The sequence below is a fragment of the Barbus barbus genome (genome assembly GCF_936440315.1).
Source record: "Barbus barbus genome assembly, chromosome: 3".
NCBI lineage: Eukaryota > Metazoa > Chordata > Actinopteri > Cypriniformes > Cyprinidae > Barbus > Barbus barbus.
This window is the reverse complement of record NC_136731.1, coordinates 25,683,811-25,700,806: the sequence shown is the minus strand read 5'-3', so window position 1 is coordinate 25,700,806 and position 16,996 is coordinate 25,683,811. Positions and strand designations below refer to the sequence as shown.

The 16,996-nt window shown below is 38.2% G+C and overlaps 2 protein-coding genes across 2 annotated transcripts in view; both read left to right on the top strand.

Annotated features, from left to right (window-relative positions):
* The window catches only part of plcd3a (phospholipase C, delta 3a), a 30,103-nt gene extending 25,468 nt beyond the window's left edge, over positions 1-4,635 (top strand). Inside the window, exons 9-15 of the mRNA XM_079391474.1 lie at positions 705-857; positions 1,088-1,241; positions 2,267-2,383; positions 2,469-2,647; positions 2,785-2,920; positions 3,214-3,363; positions 4,357-4,635. Of these exons, the coding sequence (XP_079247600.1) occupies positions 705-857; positions 1,088-1,241; positions 2,267-2,383; positions 2,469-2,647; positions 2,785-2,920; positions 3,214-3,363; positions 4,357-4,487 (1,020 nt within the window). The 3' untranslated portion in view covers positions 4,488-4,635. The remainder of the gene's footprint in view (positions 1-704; positions 858-1,087; positions 1,242-2,266; positions 2,384-2,468; positions 2,648-2,784; positions 2,921-3,213; positions 3,364-4,356) is intronic.
* A 1,521-nt stretch (positions 4,636-6,156) lies between these two features.
* On the top strand, positions 6,157-16,972 carry nmt1a (N-myristoyltransferase 1a). The gene is made up of 12 exons (XM_079391287.1): positions 6,157-6,282; positions 9,303-9,405; positions 9,766-9,910; positions 10,129-10,247; positions 10,348-10,439; positions 10,597-10,713; positions 11,501-11,671; positions 12,665-12,773; positions 12,858-13,028; positions 13,164-13,331; positions 14,811-14,948; positions 15,529-16,972. Exons 1-12 carry the CDS (start codon positions 6,173-6,175, stop codon positions 15,547-15,549), a joined length of 1,464 nt encoding a protein of 487 aa, XP_079247413.1. The 5' UTR covers positions 6,157-6,172; the 3' UTR covers positions 15,550-16,972.
* The last annotated feature ends 24 nt before the right edge of the window (positions 16,973-16,996 follow it).

The following is a 16,996-nucleotide window of genomic DNA, read 5'->3' as shown; positions in this document are numbered from 1 at the left end:
TAAACGCTCTCCTCTCATACATGAGAGATTAACTCTTTCTTGGCGTTACAAACAAAAGTAAAGACAAAATAATAACAAGACGGTAGAGCGGAATTATCATCCGTGGTGGTTCTCATTTCAGTCACGTAGTCCTTCTACGTCATCACCATATAGTGCACGTTATAAATGAAGTGATCAGTCTCTTAAAGGGCACACCGCACAATAATGTGATGCATGCAAATACATAGTTTTGGCCGTTACAACTTTTTCCAAACTTACCTCCATACATTCTCTGGAAATTAAACCTAAGATCTTGGTTACTAACCCTTCCTTTCTTGCTTCTGGAAACTTCCTGTTTATGTTCTGAGGATTATCAGTAAAAACATCTGACCCTTGCTGTCTGAAATAAATAGGAAATGTGTAATCATGTAGTACTAAGAATGAATTTAATCAGCACTCATGTACTGTAGTGTACACTTTTATACTGCCTCAAGCACACTTGACTCTATTTACTATACATATTTATGACGAATATCCTTTCTCTCTTTCACTCTCAGCAGTTTCTGTCATGCCACAATTTTTCCATCTTATTGAAGGGCTGTTCCAGTCTCTGAAATAAATTATTGTTTACTGTCACGATGTTTTAAAGCTACCATTTTCCAAATCGGAAGAACGTGTTCCTGGTATTGGTGAACTATTACTCACATGTTCCTGGTTCACTGTAGGAGTTGATGGGGCGGATCTTACTGAAGGGGAAGAAGTTAGGTGGTCTGCTGGGGAAGATTGACAGCTGGACTAGCTTCTCATATAGCTCAGATGAAGAGTCTACTGCTGGAGGGGGCGGGAACAAAAAGGAATCTAAAAAGGATCCTGTGAGGGTGAGTTCAGATATGAATTGCTTTTTGGGCCAAGGAATTGATTTGTAAATTATTTGAAGATTGTCTGCATATAAGTATGATTATAGCTCAGGTAAATGCATTAGCTACAGTACAGTATATACTCTATATGGTATGTGTGTGTTTATAATACATGCGATGCCTTAATGTTCACTGAAAAAATCTGCTTGTGTGTGAACACATAATTTGACACGAATACATTCTCTCCCCAGTCTGTGAGCACTAAACTGAGTCCAGAGCTGTCAGATCTGGTGGTGTACTGTCAGAGTGTGCCCTTCAGTGGTTTTGAGACAGCCAGCCATAGTCCTCCTAGCATGATGTCCTCTTTCTCTGAGAATGAGGCGCTCAAACTCATCAAAGACTCAGGTGAGATGAACAGACAAATCATGTGCCACATTTTCACTTCATTTCACATATACCAAATCAACAGAACAACTGCAAATGTGACAAGTGCTAGATAGATAGATAGATAGATAGATAGATAGATAGATAGATAGATAGATAGATAGATAGATAGATAGATAGATAGTTGTTTCACATTCATGTTATTCCCATGATGTCTGTGACGATAGATGTGGCACGTGACTTCCCAGCAATACACTACTCTAGGAATATATTTCACATATTACTGTGAACTGTATTGTTTTAATGTTTGCTTATCTAGACCTCTTGCTGCTTGGGGCGCTGCCAGATGGTTCATAATAAATAAGCTGATCATCAGATCACTTCCAAAGCAACACTGACAGGCAGCGGCATGACAAATTTACATCAAACTCACGTCATTTCATAATTAGAGCTCAGCATTTACCACACAAATTATAATAACAGTGACAAACAAAAAATAAAAAAGTCAAAGATCAGTCACACTGTCCTTTGGGTACATTGAGGTACATTAGGTACACTGAAACTATAGGAGGAAACTATCAGATTATACAATGTATTTAGTAAATCAAAACAATATTTTAAAGGTCAGGGTCGGTAAGATTTTTAAAACGTTTTTGAAAAAAAGTCTCCAATGCTTATAATGACTGAATTTACTGATTTTTGGATTAAAAGTACAGTGAAAACAGCACTATTGTGAAATATTATTACAATTTAAAAGAACTGTTGGCTATTTTAATCTATTCTAAAATGTAATTTATTCCTGAGATGCAAAGCTGACTTTTCAGCATCATTACAGTGTCACATGGTCCTTCAGAATTTTTTTATAAATAGTAATAATGTAGCATTTTGTTATGTTGATCTGCTGCTTGTTAAAAAAAACTACTAATATACTAATGTACTTTGAAAAATATTGTTGAAACTTAGTTTTAATGTATATTTATTAATATGTGTTTTTCCTTGTGTGAGTATCTGTTCAATTGTTTTATGTGCATATTTTTGTCCTGTAGGGAAGCTGTTTGTTCGACACAACAGTCGGCAGCTGAGCAGGGTTTACCCATCAGGCCAGAGGTTACAGTCGTCCAACTACGACCCCCAGGACATGTGGAACGGAGGCTGCCAGATGGGTGAGCAACTGAGCGCTCTGACATTCCTGTGTGTCTGCAAGTACAGCAGCCAAAGCTTAAACACTTCATTCTCTCTGTTCTCCAGTGGCTCTGAACTTCCAGACACCGGGAGAGCAGATGGACCTGAACCAGGGCCGCTTTCTGCCCAACGGCCGCTGCGGATATGTGCTCAAACCTGACTTCCTGTGTCACCCAAAGTCCAACTTTGACCCTGAAAACACGGGTGGAAGACCAGGACATATACCCACACAGCTTACCATACGGGTTAGTAACATCTTCTCTTCTCTTTTAGCTTGGCATGATGGACTAACAGGAAATATTGCTCAGGATCCCATGTGCTCTGTAAATATTGTGATAAATCTCTTTTACTGTACTTGTGGGCTGTTTTGTTTCTCCCGCAGGTGATTTCGGCCCAGCAACTTCCTAAAATAAACATAGACAATCCCAACTCCATTGTGGACCCACAGGTCTGGGTGGAGATCCATGGAGTTTCCATCGATAAGGCTCGTGCAAAAACCCAGCGCATTGACAACAATGGTGAGGCCACTGAGATATTCAGTTATCCATAGTTATGTTATGTTGTATGATCGTTTAATCAATATCAATCCATTAAAATTGTGTGTGTGTGTGTGTGATAGAAACATTAGTGATGTTTTATTGGTTGGTATTATATTGATTGCAGTGTTTCATTTGTTTTTATTTTGTTGTTTTGAGCATTTATTTTGTGTGTGATAAACATATTCTAGCAGTAAAATGAGAGGTGTTCCTGTCAGGACAGAATATTGAGTGAGTGTGTGTGTGTGTGTGTGTGTGTTTGTCTCCCCCTGCAGGTTTCAACCCTCGTTGGGACTGTACTGTGAGCTTTCAGATGCAGGTGCCTGAACTGGCCTTAGTGCGTTTTATGGTGGAAGATCACGACTACAAATCCAAAAATGATTTCATTGGCCAGTTCACTCTCCCATTCACCAGCCTACGTACAGGTGTGTGTGTGTGTGTGTGTGTGTGTTCAGATCACACATTATGATGTTTTTATAAAACATATACTACATTAAACATGATTTGTGGTGGAAGTACTGTATGAATTTTAAATTTTACAACTGTAACTGGCATTAAAAAGTTTGAGGTCAGTATGCATGTTTGATGCATCTTTGATGAATACATCAAGTGACAGTGAAAGCATTTATAATGTTAAAAAAGATTGCTATTTCAAATAAATGCTGCTCTTTCTATACATTAAAGAATCGTTAAAAGTGTATGACAGTGTTTACAGCATTTATAATAGTAAGAAATGTTTCTTGAGCAGCATATCAGAATTTCTGAAGGATCACGTGACACTGAAGATTGGAGTAAGTCAGCTGTGCCATCACAGGAATAAATTACATTTTAAAATATATTAGAGGGTATATTAGAGAGTATTTCAGAATATCACAATTACTTAAATGCAGCCTTGATAAGCATAAGAGACTTCTTTCAAAAACATTTCAGAAAAACTTACCAACCCCAAACTTTTCAATGGTAGTATAAATAATATAAATCAATGTTAAATAAACTATTACATAAAGTGCTTGAACACCGTGCTTGAAATATCTACTGTAACAGAATTATTTATCAAAGACATAATGAAGAGTCACATAAACCTTTGCCTTCAAAACAGCTCCAGTAGTTTTTTGGAATGTTGTTATACAAGTACAAGTTATACACTGTGTACAAGTACTGTGTGCAGTGGGATTTTGCACCATTCTGAAGAAAAATAGTTTTCTGAGAGATCAATGAGATGGAAATCTGCTTCTCGGTCCGTGGTTCAGAGCACATAATGGTTAACAAATGCCTGTATCTGAAGTTAAAGGACATGATTTAAATTAATCCTGATTTTCATAAAGTTTTATTGAAAAACACTGAGACAGAAACTTCCAACACTTGTTTTAACTAGATTGTTCACGTGTATTTATTCAAGTGTTTGTGTTGTCCTCCAGGTTATCGTCATGTTCACCTGCTAAAAGCTGACGGCTCCAATCTGTCTCCTGCCACCCTCTTCATCCATGTCAAGGTGGTTCGGCAAGGAGTTCCTATTAAAACCGTTTCTGAGCGGATAGGCAAGGCCTGAGGCTTCTGTCGTGATTCCTGGAAATGTTTATTCCTGGAAGTGCCTTACTGAAGGAAAAGCCCCTGAGCCGGGCTCTCGAGGTGCTGGGACTCTGTCATAGAAGTGTTATCGTGGAAGCTAAATATGTTATGAAGTCAGTATTGTTCGAAGTTACAAGTCAGTGTTGTTTATAGAGTCTGTTTCCATTGAGACTGATTTCTATTGAGTCTGTGAGCCTTGAAATCCGAAAATGTAGCACATTTTATGAAAATGTGATATTTTAAGTGAACTTAAACCAGTCTTTACATGCTGGACAAGAATTATATGTGCATGTAGATAGAAATTAGCTGTCTTTAATGTTTTTATAGTTTGAATATTGCAGTTATGTTGGTGGTTTTGATATGCTGAATACTGACAGCAAGGTGAAGAAAGCGTTTTTTTTTTTTTTTTGAAAGAATACTGAAAGCATAGCAAGTATATGGATGGTTTAATAAGAGTAATGACTATTTTATGCAAGTGTGTTTTAAGTGATTCAAACACCAACAGTAATGAAGTAATCAGAGTAGTAAGATACTTCTGAAAAATAATAATAATACAATTAATGTAATAAAAATAATAAATATTAAATATTTTAAACAGCTACCACTAATGATGAAATCTATGTTTAACAATGTATGAAACAGAAGATTTAATCTTCGAAGCTAAAAGCAAGCACTGAAAATGTTCAGTGTTGTAGGATGTTCAAATTTGGTCAAATTACACAGCTTCATCAGTGCTGCTTTAATGAAGACGCAGGTTACAATAGCACTTGCCACTAGATACTCCGTTTCATATCCAAGTTTGTTGAATCATGATGGTTATTGAGAACTCATAAAGGTCTGTGTTTTGTACTAGGCTATGATAATTAATTTGGTGTAATATTATATAGCTAATTATATAGATAATGTCAGCTGCTTCTGTAAAGACATGTTTTAATTGTAGATTTTTTTTCGCAGTAGGAAACAGAACATGTCTTGATTTTAATCTCTTACCTGTTTATACAGTACTGTTTGTGTATATGTGCATAATTCATTCTTTTTATAAGTTGCATTGAAATACATAAGCAGTAATTAATGAATTAAATTAATATTAACTAGTATTTAGTTTTACATTATCAAGATTGGACATCAATTGCAAATCTTCACATATTTAAGCACAGATGCTAATTAGGTTTTTTGCTTGTCTGGCCTATTTTTGAAAAAGTGAAAATATGTGAATCTGTCCAGTTGTGCTCATTTATTGTTTTTATTGATATGTGGAAAGATGTAGTGCCTTTGAAAGCATGCCTACATTTGATAAACTTAAACTAATTGTACTTAATTATTGTGTGTTTTAATTACTTCTGTTTGCCTGTATGTGCATGTGTGCTACTTTATCGTAGGCTACATTTTATCCATTTTTCCCATTTCAGTTTTGTTTTTTGGGTGACTCTGGCTGACATTCTGTCCAGAGGGACTACAGATTAAAAAAAAATAGCCTTTAACTATTACCTCTGGTGCATTTACAGTTATGCATATTCACTGTCCTAAATAAATAATTGCATAAACCTCACAAAAAATGTGATAAGACTGTCCTGCATAAAATGACAGAACTACAGAGACCGTCGGGCTTTGCGGCAGTCCACCAATAGTCTTGCGGGGTGTGAGAGCCTCACTTCCTGGTTAAAGATGGCGGATGAGAATGAGACAGCACCGCTGCCGGAGAAAGACACTGAAGTAGAAGTGGATCACGGACACTGCAGCAATTGTGAAAATGAAGAGCACCACTCTGATGACGGGTGAGCGTGCATGCATTTTATTGTTAGCTCGTAGATATATAATACTCGTCCTCAAGGCCCGATAAGACAGGGCCCTTGTTCAGCAAGCCTGTGGCACGCTTACAGCACATCAGCCCGCCCCCTGGTTTTACGCTATTGGTCCACTGCCTTGATTGACAGGCGGATCTCGAAAACGATTGGCTCAGACGCCGTCAATCAAACAAAAGGACGGCTCCATATGGACAGTTCTATATGATCATTAGCATTTGTGTGAGAGGTTTAACAGCCTCACTATAATTCTTGGTTTGGTAAAAAACGAATAAGCTATTACGTTTAAAGTCGCTATTCCATGTTCTGTTCAACAACTCATACACTGGCCAGTATTAATAAATAACCATCGCTTTCAAACCTGGTATGCAGGCCTTCATGACAACTAGGTTAGGTTGTTAGTAATATGGATTTCCTGTGGTTAACCGATATTTTGACTATACCTTGAGTGCTGGTAATAGCTAATGTTTTAATCCCCCTGCTCTCGTGTTCACTGGTGCTGCCTGTGTTTCACTTTCATTACCAAAGAGCTCCTGTGTTTCACTAGTTTCCTTATGCTGTCCCTGGTTTCCTGAAAGAGACTCATTAACCTGCTTCTCATCCAGCTACATGTCCCTCAAGGTCATATACAGGCACTGTCTAGAATAAATTAGGCAACAGAGAGTGAAATATTACGTTTATTATCATTTTGTAGTAATGGCAGTGTGCCCAATATCAGGTAGCATGAATATACACCGCCTATTTCTCATGATTCACCTCGCGTGTAATAATTGTCGTTTTTCTGGCTTTATGATAAGTGTCAGTTAATATCTCATTATATTTTTGTTTTAATTATTCGTATGTAACAGTCATGTGGCATGTTTGGTAGATTTATAGTTTATTAATCTCATGAGGTCAATCACAGTGCAGCAGAAAGCAATACAGAATCTTAAGACACTACATTAAAAAGCATTATTTATTTTAATAAACTGGTCAATTATGAAATTTTGGACCGTCTTGATCCCTTAACACGCCTTGTTGCCTAGTGTAAAGAAAACATCCAAAATATACTAGTAAATGTTTATTTTATTACACTTTATCTATCTGCATCTGTAGATTTCAGTTACAATATGTGAGCCTGGACCACAAAACCAGTCATAAGGGTTAATTTTATTAAATTGAGATGTATACATTAAAGTTGAATAAGTAAGCTTTCCATTGATGTGTGGTTTGTTAGGATAGGACAATATTTGGCCGAGATACAACTATTTGAAAATCTGGAATCTGAGGGTGCAAAAAAAACAAAATATTGAGAAAATTGCCTTTATAGTTGTCCAAATAAAGTTCTTAGCAATGCATATTACTAATCAAAAATTAAGTTTTGATATATTTACAGTAAGAAATTTACCAAATATCTTCACGGAGCATGATCTTTACTTAATATCCTAATGATTTTTCACATACAAGAAAAATCAATAATTTTGACCCATACAATGTATTTTTGGCTATTGCTATAAATATACCCCAGCGGCTTAAGACTGGTTTTGTGCTCCAGGGTCACATATGTCTTTAAAGGCTGTTTTTACACTGAGCCAGAAATCCCCACTTCTTTAATGCTTACATCTGATTTTATTCTTATCTGTACTTTAAACATTTTAAATTACTCAGCTGTTTGTTCATATATCAATCGCTTCAATTAGCCTATATTATATTTTATTCATAAAAATTAGGGTTTTTTTCAGGTTGTTAACAATATTTTATGATTTATGGAGTGATAAAAAGAGATGTCCAAAATCCCCTCTCTTTATTAAAAAAAATAAAAAAAAAGTTAAAATACAATATTACTTTCAACCTAAATTTCAGCTAATGCTGTCGTTGTCCCTCCTTGCGTTAAAACAAAAGGTTATGTACAATTAAATTGTATAAAACTATGACTCTATTGCTATTGATATGAATGCGATATCAGCGTGTTATCCTTGCAAGAAGAAGAAAAAACAAACAAACATGAAACCAACCTAACAACCTCTTTTCAGCTGGTCATAACTGGTTTAAAGATCTCTCAACCTTACCATCTCCCCAAAAGGCCTCCAAAACCAGCCAACTGACTAGCCAGACCAGGCTAGGATAGTAGTTTAGTCTTAATCAAATTAAACATGCATCATTCAAATCTATTATGCAATTGTCCATTATGTTAAGAGGACATCCTCCATCTCATCTTATATTTATTGAAGCAATATAGAGAGAAAGAGGGGGAGCCCTGGTGGCTTCAGCCCATCCAACAGGGATGGACGGCTGTCAAAGCAATAGTCACAGGGGTGCTTGTTGATCCTCCAGTCTTTGTCATATATCCCACCTCCCCTCGCACACACAAAACATGCTTTTTCTGCAGGTCACGTGACAGTCCATCTGTCCCCCATTAACGAATGTAGCTCAGCTCTGTCACCTCTCTCCCTTCGTGGACATTAATAGGATTAGCTGCGCGTCTCTCTGTATGTCATCCCGTTTCAGTTCGACCACACAGCTCTTGTGTCTGAGTAGTTCAAGCATGAGTTGAATTGCATGCTGGGATGGAGGGACATTGTTATGTTTCTGTATGTTAGGTTTAGTGTGGTTTTTTTAATTGTTTCCTTTTAAGCTCAGATTCTGCTTCATCTTTTTCATTCACAATGTCATTACCCGTGTGTAGCCTATATATATATACATATATATGTATGTCTCTATACAAAAATCTATTTGAGCTGAGTTTAAGAGGTGGTTCTTCTAAATAGCTATCAAAATATCTTTTTATTTTTACTCTTTGTTTTGTGAAAAGTCCTGTTCATTTACTAGAAATGTAAAAACAAAATGAAGCATATAAGATGTGTTGTACAGTGTACACTAGTGAGGGGTCGTGATGCTGCTGATTGCATCAGGCACAGTGATGTTTCCATTGACATGTTGTGTGTTAGCGCTGACGAGTGGACATAACCTCTCATTATATCTGCCCATGTCAACTGAGTTCATGTGACCCGCAGGGAGAAGGGCGACACAGGTGCCAAGAAGAAGAAAAAGAAACAGAAGAAAAAGAACAAAGACAAGTCTGGAGGCAAAGATGCAGCACAGGATCCGCTGGCCAAAGTGAGTATGTTTTTATGGCTTTGTGTGTTTGACACAAGATTGTTTACATCTAGATTACCTTTGCCTTCTTGTATTTCAGCGTATAACAGTATCATCCTGAACTGTAATATTGGTACATGACTTCTTAAGTATAGTTTTTCTGTAAGTATAGGGCTGTCCCAAATTCGTGGCCCACTTGTGTAGTCAAAATATTTTAATATATCTATATTTTAGTGCAGGAAATACTATGAATACCATGGTATTCTTTAAAGTATTAATTACTGTCTGATAATATGGCACCATGGCACTGCCAAAGCACTTTTCTGTTTAATTTTGTTTTTTTTTTAAACCCATTTTCACTTGTCTTTATCTCTTCCTTAGGTAAACTCCCTTCCTGCAGATAAGTTACAGGAGATCCAGAAGGCCATTGAGCTGTTTTCGGTGGGACAGGGTCCGGCTAAAACCATGGAGGAGGCCACACGTCGCAGTTATCAGTTCTGGGACACTCAGCCGGTTCCTAAACTTGGTAGTGATCATTTGTTCCATTATACTTGCAGCATTTTTTTTTTTACTTCAATATTTACTTTCAATATTATATATACTTTTTTATTACTATTCCTTGATCTGACATCTCTTATTTGTTTTTAGTAATGCAAATTTTCAGCAGTACAACATCTGTTTTCTTGAGACTTGTGGCAGAGTGTGGACTGATGACAGAAGTCTGGTTCTGTTGTTTGTTTGTAGGAGAGACTGTGACGTCACATGGCTGCATTGAGCCAGATAAAGACAGCATAAGAGAGGAGCCCTACAGCCTCCCGCAGGGCTTCACCTGGGACACCCTCGACCTGGGAAACCCTGCAGTGGTACGGCACACGAACCACTAAATCTCCCCCTCAATACATACAAACATGCAGCTGTAAATAAGTCTGTTTTAAAGCTGTTTTCTGTTTCCTCTCTCTGAAGCTGAAAGAGCTGTACACTCTCCTGAATGAGAACTATGTGGAGGATGATGACAACATGTTTCGTTTTGATTACTCCCCTGATTTTCTGCTCTGGTAAGAAAGTTTGACTTGAAAAGTCTTCCCAAATTTGAGTAAAATGGTGTTTGTTTTTGAAGATCTATCTGTTTATATGTGTATTTGTTTTAGTCTAAAAGTGAACTGATATGTGTCCTAACCTCTCAGTTTAGCTGTGCTCCTGTTTTTTTCCCAGGGCTCTGCGTCCTCCAGGCTGGTTGCCTCAGTGGCATTGTGGAGTGAGAGTGAATTCTAATCAGAAGCTAGTTGGATTCATCAGTGCCATTCCAGCCAACATCCGCATCTATGAAATGTAAGCATTCATAAGTGTTTCTACATGTTGGTTAAATGCAATAAATCAGAATCCAGAAGTCCAGAAACACCTCAGCCACCTCTAGTGGCAGTAGCACTGAACTTTCAAACTGGTCGTGAAGCAGTCATTACCCTCTGCTTACTCTTGTGTGTGACTGTACATGTTTCAGAGTTTTGTTACCGTTCTTTGCCCATCCTCCGTTATTTCCAGCACTTAATCAAGCCACTCTTCTTTAATACATGAGGACGTTTTATTTCACATGTCATTGCGTTTGCGTTGTCTCTCGTGTTGAGCGCACCGCAACCATTGAAGTATTGAGTTTCTACAGCGACATATCGTTCTCTTTCTATGAAACCTGTAAACCGCATTCACCGGCTCTAACTCTGTCGTGACATTAGCTCTATAGCGGTTTGCCCGAGCATTGCTATTCTTTCCCTTTTACTGGCGGCATTCAATCAAATGGCTTCCCAAATCATTTTTGTGTGCGTGAGGCACATTATTTCTTCTGCGCGGCCACGGTGGAAGAAGAGTGCGGTCGCGCTCAGCTTAGAGGGAACACTGCGTTGGAGCCCTGTATTTAAGGTAGCCCGTCGGGCAGGGCAGTGATACATTTTGGTAGCCCGACTGGAAAACACAATAGCCCCGGGATGTCGGGCTAGCGATTTTGCGAGCCCTGCACATGAATGCAGTGGTGTATCCAAGGCATTTAATTTAGTCTACACAGAGAGTACTTACGTTGATCACTCAGTTCCTTTGTTGACCCATCTCTGTTCTTCCATCCTCCCAGAGAGAAGAAGATGGTGGAGATCAACTTCCTGTGTGTGCATAAGAAACTTCGCTCGAAACGAGTGGCTCCGGTACTCATCAGGGAGATCACCAGACGGGTCAACCTGGAGGGCATCTTTCAGGCTGTGTACACCGCAGGTGTGGTGCTGCCCAAACCAGTGGGCACCTGCAGGTAAGACGCACATCTGACCTCTTTTAATATGTACAGGTGCATCTGTGCAGAGTGAAAGGTAACATTAGATTGTAAGTATGATCAGTGATGGAAGTATGTGCTGATTGGCCAAACACATACTAAACACCGGCTACCCGGCATGGCAAATCCATGTAAAAATATTTACTCCATGAACATGGAAGACAGCGATAACAGCATTTACCTGTTGTTCTTTTAAGAGTTGTTCTTTTCTCAGCCTTGATGATAACACTACAAGTTGTCATTGGAGATTTAGTCCAATTTTCACGCTCTTTCTGACACAAAATGACCTTTGTGCATAAAGATGCCTTATTCTGCCACTTTTTTTTTTTTTTACTAAAAGTGTACAATATAGATTTTAGTGAATTTGGAGTGAAATAATACTTTTGGTCAGCAAGGATGCATTAAAGTGATTTAAAAGTAACCGTAAAGACATTTGTAATGTTAGATTTGTGCTGTTATATTGAACTGTCTGTTCAATATAACAGCACATTGATTTCTGAAGGATCATGTGACACTAGTTCAAGTTCGAAGTTTATTATAAGCCCAGAGGGCAATTTTTGGTGCAGCATCAAGTTTGTTGACACATCATACAAAACGCACAAACAAAACAAACAGCAGACACAACATCCTACAAATTTAAAAGCCTTACAGTAGTGGGAATAAAAGAATGTCTATACCAGTTACTTTTAAGACTGTAGTAATAATTTGACAAATTGACTGTTTTATTGGTGAACATAAAAGGCTTCTTTTGAAAACCAAAAAAACCCCTGTACCAAGCCTGAACTTTTGAGAGGAAGCATATATGACGAAGTTCCCATAAAAATTCAAATCTCAATAAAACTGTTATTGAGCTTTGTTCTGTAATGACTAATATCTCCTATTAATCCAGCCTGATGTGTAGAGAAGTAACAATTGTCAAATGACTCACGTGGCACTGTTTCACACTAATTGCCTTGCTTATATCTATGGTAGATACTGGCACCGGTCCTTGAACCCACGAAAGCTGATTGAGGTGAAGTTCTCTCACCTGAGTCGAAACATGACTATGCAACGCACCATGAAGCTCTACCGACTGCCAGAGGTGTGCGCCAGCCTGCTTCCCTGCGTAATATCTGGGTAGTTTTCTTTTTTCCTTATTTTCTTATTTCATGCTTCTCTCCTGTAGGCTCCTAAGACTCCAGGCCTGAGGCCGATGACTGTAAAGGATGTGCCAGCAGTTCACCGCCTGCTGAAGGAATACCTGAGCCAGTTTAACCTGGTTCCCGTCATGAGCCCTGAGGAGGTCCAACATTGGCTGCTTCCTCAGGAGAACATCATTGACACATTTGTAGTGGAGGTATTGCACTCACTGAACCCTACTGCATGTATCATCCTAGTGATATCAAACATGAAAGCTTTAATGAAGAGTGGACAATCAGGTTATCTGCAAAATATATTTGTAGTGAACACCTTGTCCTTTATATCATTGTAGAATTCAGACGGGAAGGTGACTGACATGCTGAGTTTCTACACTCTGCCGTCCACCATCATGAACCATCCTGTGCATCGCAGTCTGAAGGCTGCGTATTCCTTCTATAATGTACACACCACCACCACTCTGCTGGACCTGATGGGAGACACTCTCATCCTCGCCAAGTCGGTCAGTCAGTGAAAGTGTGTGTGTGTGTGTGCACGCGTGAGTTGGGGCTGCAACTAATGATTATCCTCATAATCAATTGTGTTCAATGAATCGAATTAAAACTCACAAATTTGCATTTATTTCCCAAAAGTCATCAAATAAAATCCTGCCCAATGTTGTCTTCCAAACAATGTGCCACCAATGTGCCAGTGATTTTCTATGAAGGCTGTGATATACATTGTGCAAAAAAAGGGTTAAAATCTAAACATTACATTTAAACATTAAATCTAAACCTAAATCTTTTTCCCTGTGTGCAGGGCAGGTGCAATTAATTGATACGTTTGTTTAGGGGTGGGCGATATGACCAAAATCTTATATCACGATACGAGTAATTTTATTTCATGGTAACGATATATATCACACTATAGCCGGCAGTCATATCACCCTGTAACCCAAGACTGGTTGCTCACTGAAGCTAACTGGGTTGAGCCTGCTTAGTACCTGGATGGGACACCTCCTGAGAAAGCTAGGTTGCTGCTGGAAGAGGTGTTAGTGAGACCAGCAGGGGGTGCTCCAGAATAAGAAATTTCAGAATTCATGTTACCAGTATCAATATCACAAAAAAAACCTAAATTAAAAAAGTAAACTCAAGCTCACTGAAGTAAACGGTCAGCGATTAAATAAGAATAAGGAACTAATTACAAGCAATAGGACCAAAAAACTACAGTAACAAATAAGAAATGCTACATGTATGTAGTACAATGTAATCAAATGAATAAAAACACTGCATATTCTTGTGTGTAAATAAAATAAATATTTGTTCTCATTAAAGTTACAAAAGTGATTTAGTCAAGAGCAGTGAGAGATTTTCTCTCTTTTGTTGTTTGATTAACACGATTTACAGACAGCAGGAATATTAGACTGCTGTCATTTTAAGAGCTGCCCAGATCCAATATACTTGTTACATGTCTTTTTTTTTTTCTCAGCTGTTTGCTTTCACTTAAGACCTAAATTACTGCGTTTACAAGGATATGACAAAGATGGACATTCTGACACATACAAGGGTTTGTATTTAACCATTCAAGGCAGAGAATGACTTCTCTGTTGCTGCTGATTGTATTTCAGCCGCTTAAAATCACTTGTTTTTAAACCACAGTGCTTCAAAACACGTGCAAACAATTTAGTTTTTTTTCACAGCAACATCACGTGAGCGTGTAATCTCTACCGGTTGACACAATTCTGCTGGTTAATCGTGTCAACCAGTATATCGCCCACCCCTAAGTTCGTTGTTGATTTTCATGATCCATTTTTAGTAATTAGCCTTAATTTGAGAAGTGAGCTACAGTTTTCCTAATTTGGAAAAGTTATTCATAAATGAATTAATGTTGTTCTAGCAGTGAAGCACCATAGGCAATCCTGCGTTTATTTAGACTACCATCTGACTAACATCAGTTTGAAGTGTGTAACTGTGTGTCATTGAGTGTGTCATTGCCCCTTCAGAAAGGATTTGATGTCTTTAATGCACTGGACCTAATGGAGAATAAGACATTTTTGGAGAAGCTCAAGTTTGGCATTGGAGATGGAAACCTGCAGTATTACCTCTACAATTGGAAATGTCCCAGCATGGGGTCAGAAAAGGTACAGGTTCTCAGACGTGATAGACATGACATGACAGTCTTTTTTTAGTCAATCAGAGTCAAGTTAATGGGATAATTCACCCAAAAATGAAAATACTGTCATTTACTCACCCTCAAGTAGTTCCAAACCTGTATGAATGTCTTTGTTCTGCTGAACACAAAGGAAGATATTTTGAAGAATGTGGGAAACAGAGCAGTTCTGGGGCACTATTGACTTCCATAGTGTTTTTTTTTTTTCCTACTATGGAAGTCTATGGTGCCTTAAAACAGCCTGGTTACAAACTTTCTTCAAAATATTCATACAGGTTTGGAACTACTTGAGGGTAAGTAAATGATGACAGAATTTTCATTTTTGGGTGAACTATCCCTTTAAGTTCATTGACTTGTACACCAAGTTAGCATTGACATTGCTAAGTTAATTCACTAGGTGGCCATAGTGCTTCCCCATCTGGCTCCCAAAGCACTTAGGTGTCACTTTGTATGGTTTTCCATTGATTATTTTTTTCCATTTATTTTTTTTTATTTAGCATTAATGTACAGCTTACTGAGCTGCCATAATTATTTATTTATGTATTTTTTAGGTGGGTTTGGTTCTACAGTGACCCATTTCACCATCCATAATCTGTCTCTCGCATGACAGCAAGGCGAATTTATGGCATCACGCACTGACCACCTGACAGATGCTACCAATGGACTTCCTGCTTCAGGAAGGAGGATTCACCGACCATTTTTAAGTTTGAACTTTGACCTTTTGGACCTGCACTACTGCTGCCAGACTGAGAGAAGATATATTTTCTTCTCTTTTCTCTCTCATTTCTCTCTCTCTTTCTCTCTTTCCCTCACTCTTCTTCTTATTCTCTCTCTGCGCATGGACCTTAAGCCATTGTAATTACCATCATCAGAGATGAGGAACCTTAATCTGTTATGATTGTTAACAACAGTGCATACACACACACACACACACACACACACACACGCTCATAGGTAACACCAGAAAAGCTCATGATGAACCCTGATGCATAAGTGTTGCGTTATTCGCATCGGTAGATTCAACTCGTTCAGTATAACATGATTTTACTCTCTCTAGCCAATGAGAGGTGCTTTTTTGCAAAAACATGGATGAAAATGTTTATTCCTCAGTGTTTTAGAAAAGAACAGACAACAATCTAAAGACACATGGAAATTCCAAGAGAAAAAAAACAGCCAATGAAATAATAAAAATCCCAAGTGGACATGACAAGGGCTGCTGTCAATGATTTTCCTGTGGTCATTCACTCCATCGGACATCTTAAACTGTTTGTTGCCATGTCTCTACTTTCTTTTGACAAACGTTGACCAACTGACAGGTGTGGTACACGGAAAGATGTTTTTGTCCTGGTTTTGCTTTGTCATTGCTTTTAATCTGTCCTCTAATCAGTTTATTGCTTATTTGTCTCTAACTGCCTGCGATCCCCTTTCACTGTATTGCCAACAGAGAAGCACCATATATTTTCCAGGAACAAGGAAACGAGAAATACCATATAAGGTCCACAAGTTGACAATGGAGGGAACTTTAATGTATACCTGGCAGATTAGGGAGGGGGATCATCATAAGTTAGCAATAACGATGGTGTTTTTGAGGAAACTGTTTTGATTGGGGTGGGTGGGGGAGCTGAAACATGGAGTTAAGAATGAAATGTGATGAATTGTGTCGTGGACGGTAGATTTTGCCTGCTCATAAAGTTGTACAGCTCTATAAGGATTAGAGAAGATCCTGATTGTATTGTAACTCTTATTTATCACGTGGTCCAACAAATGGAAGCTGATTGACGTACCAAATCAGTACAGTTTTATGAGTAACGGAGTATCTATCTAAAGTTGTGGTTTTCTTGAACTTAGTATGGGTAATTGGAGGAAACAGGTTGTGGAAAGTACAATGGAAGCAACTGAAAACGGGTCTTTAGGTTTTTATGATGGAGTGAAGACGTCAACATGTATTAAAATTTTTTTGTGCTAAATAAAAAGTAGCAGCTGCTGTGAACGGTTGGGTTTTGGTTTTGTCTTGCGTTG

Coding starts and splice junctions, on each gene's coding strand:
- nmt1a (XM_079391287.1), top strand. CDS start 6,173: ATGGCGGATGAGAATGAGACAGCACCGCTGCCGGAGAAAGACACTGAA. Junction 9,406..9,765: donor CACAGGATCCGCTGGCCAAA/GTGAGTATGTTT, acceptor TCTCTTCCTTAG/GTAAACTCCCTTCCTGCAGA. Junction 9,911..10,128: donor TCAGCCGGTTCCTAAACTTG/GTAGTGATCATT, acceptor GTTTGTTTGTAG/GAGAGACTGTGACGTCACAT.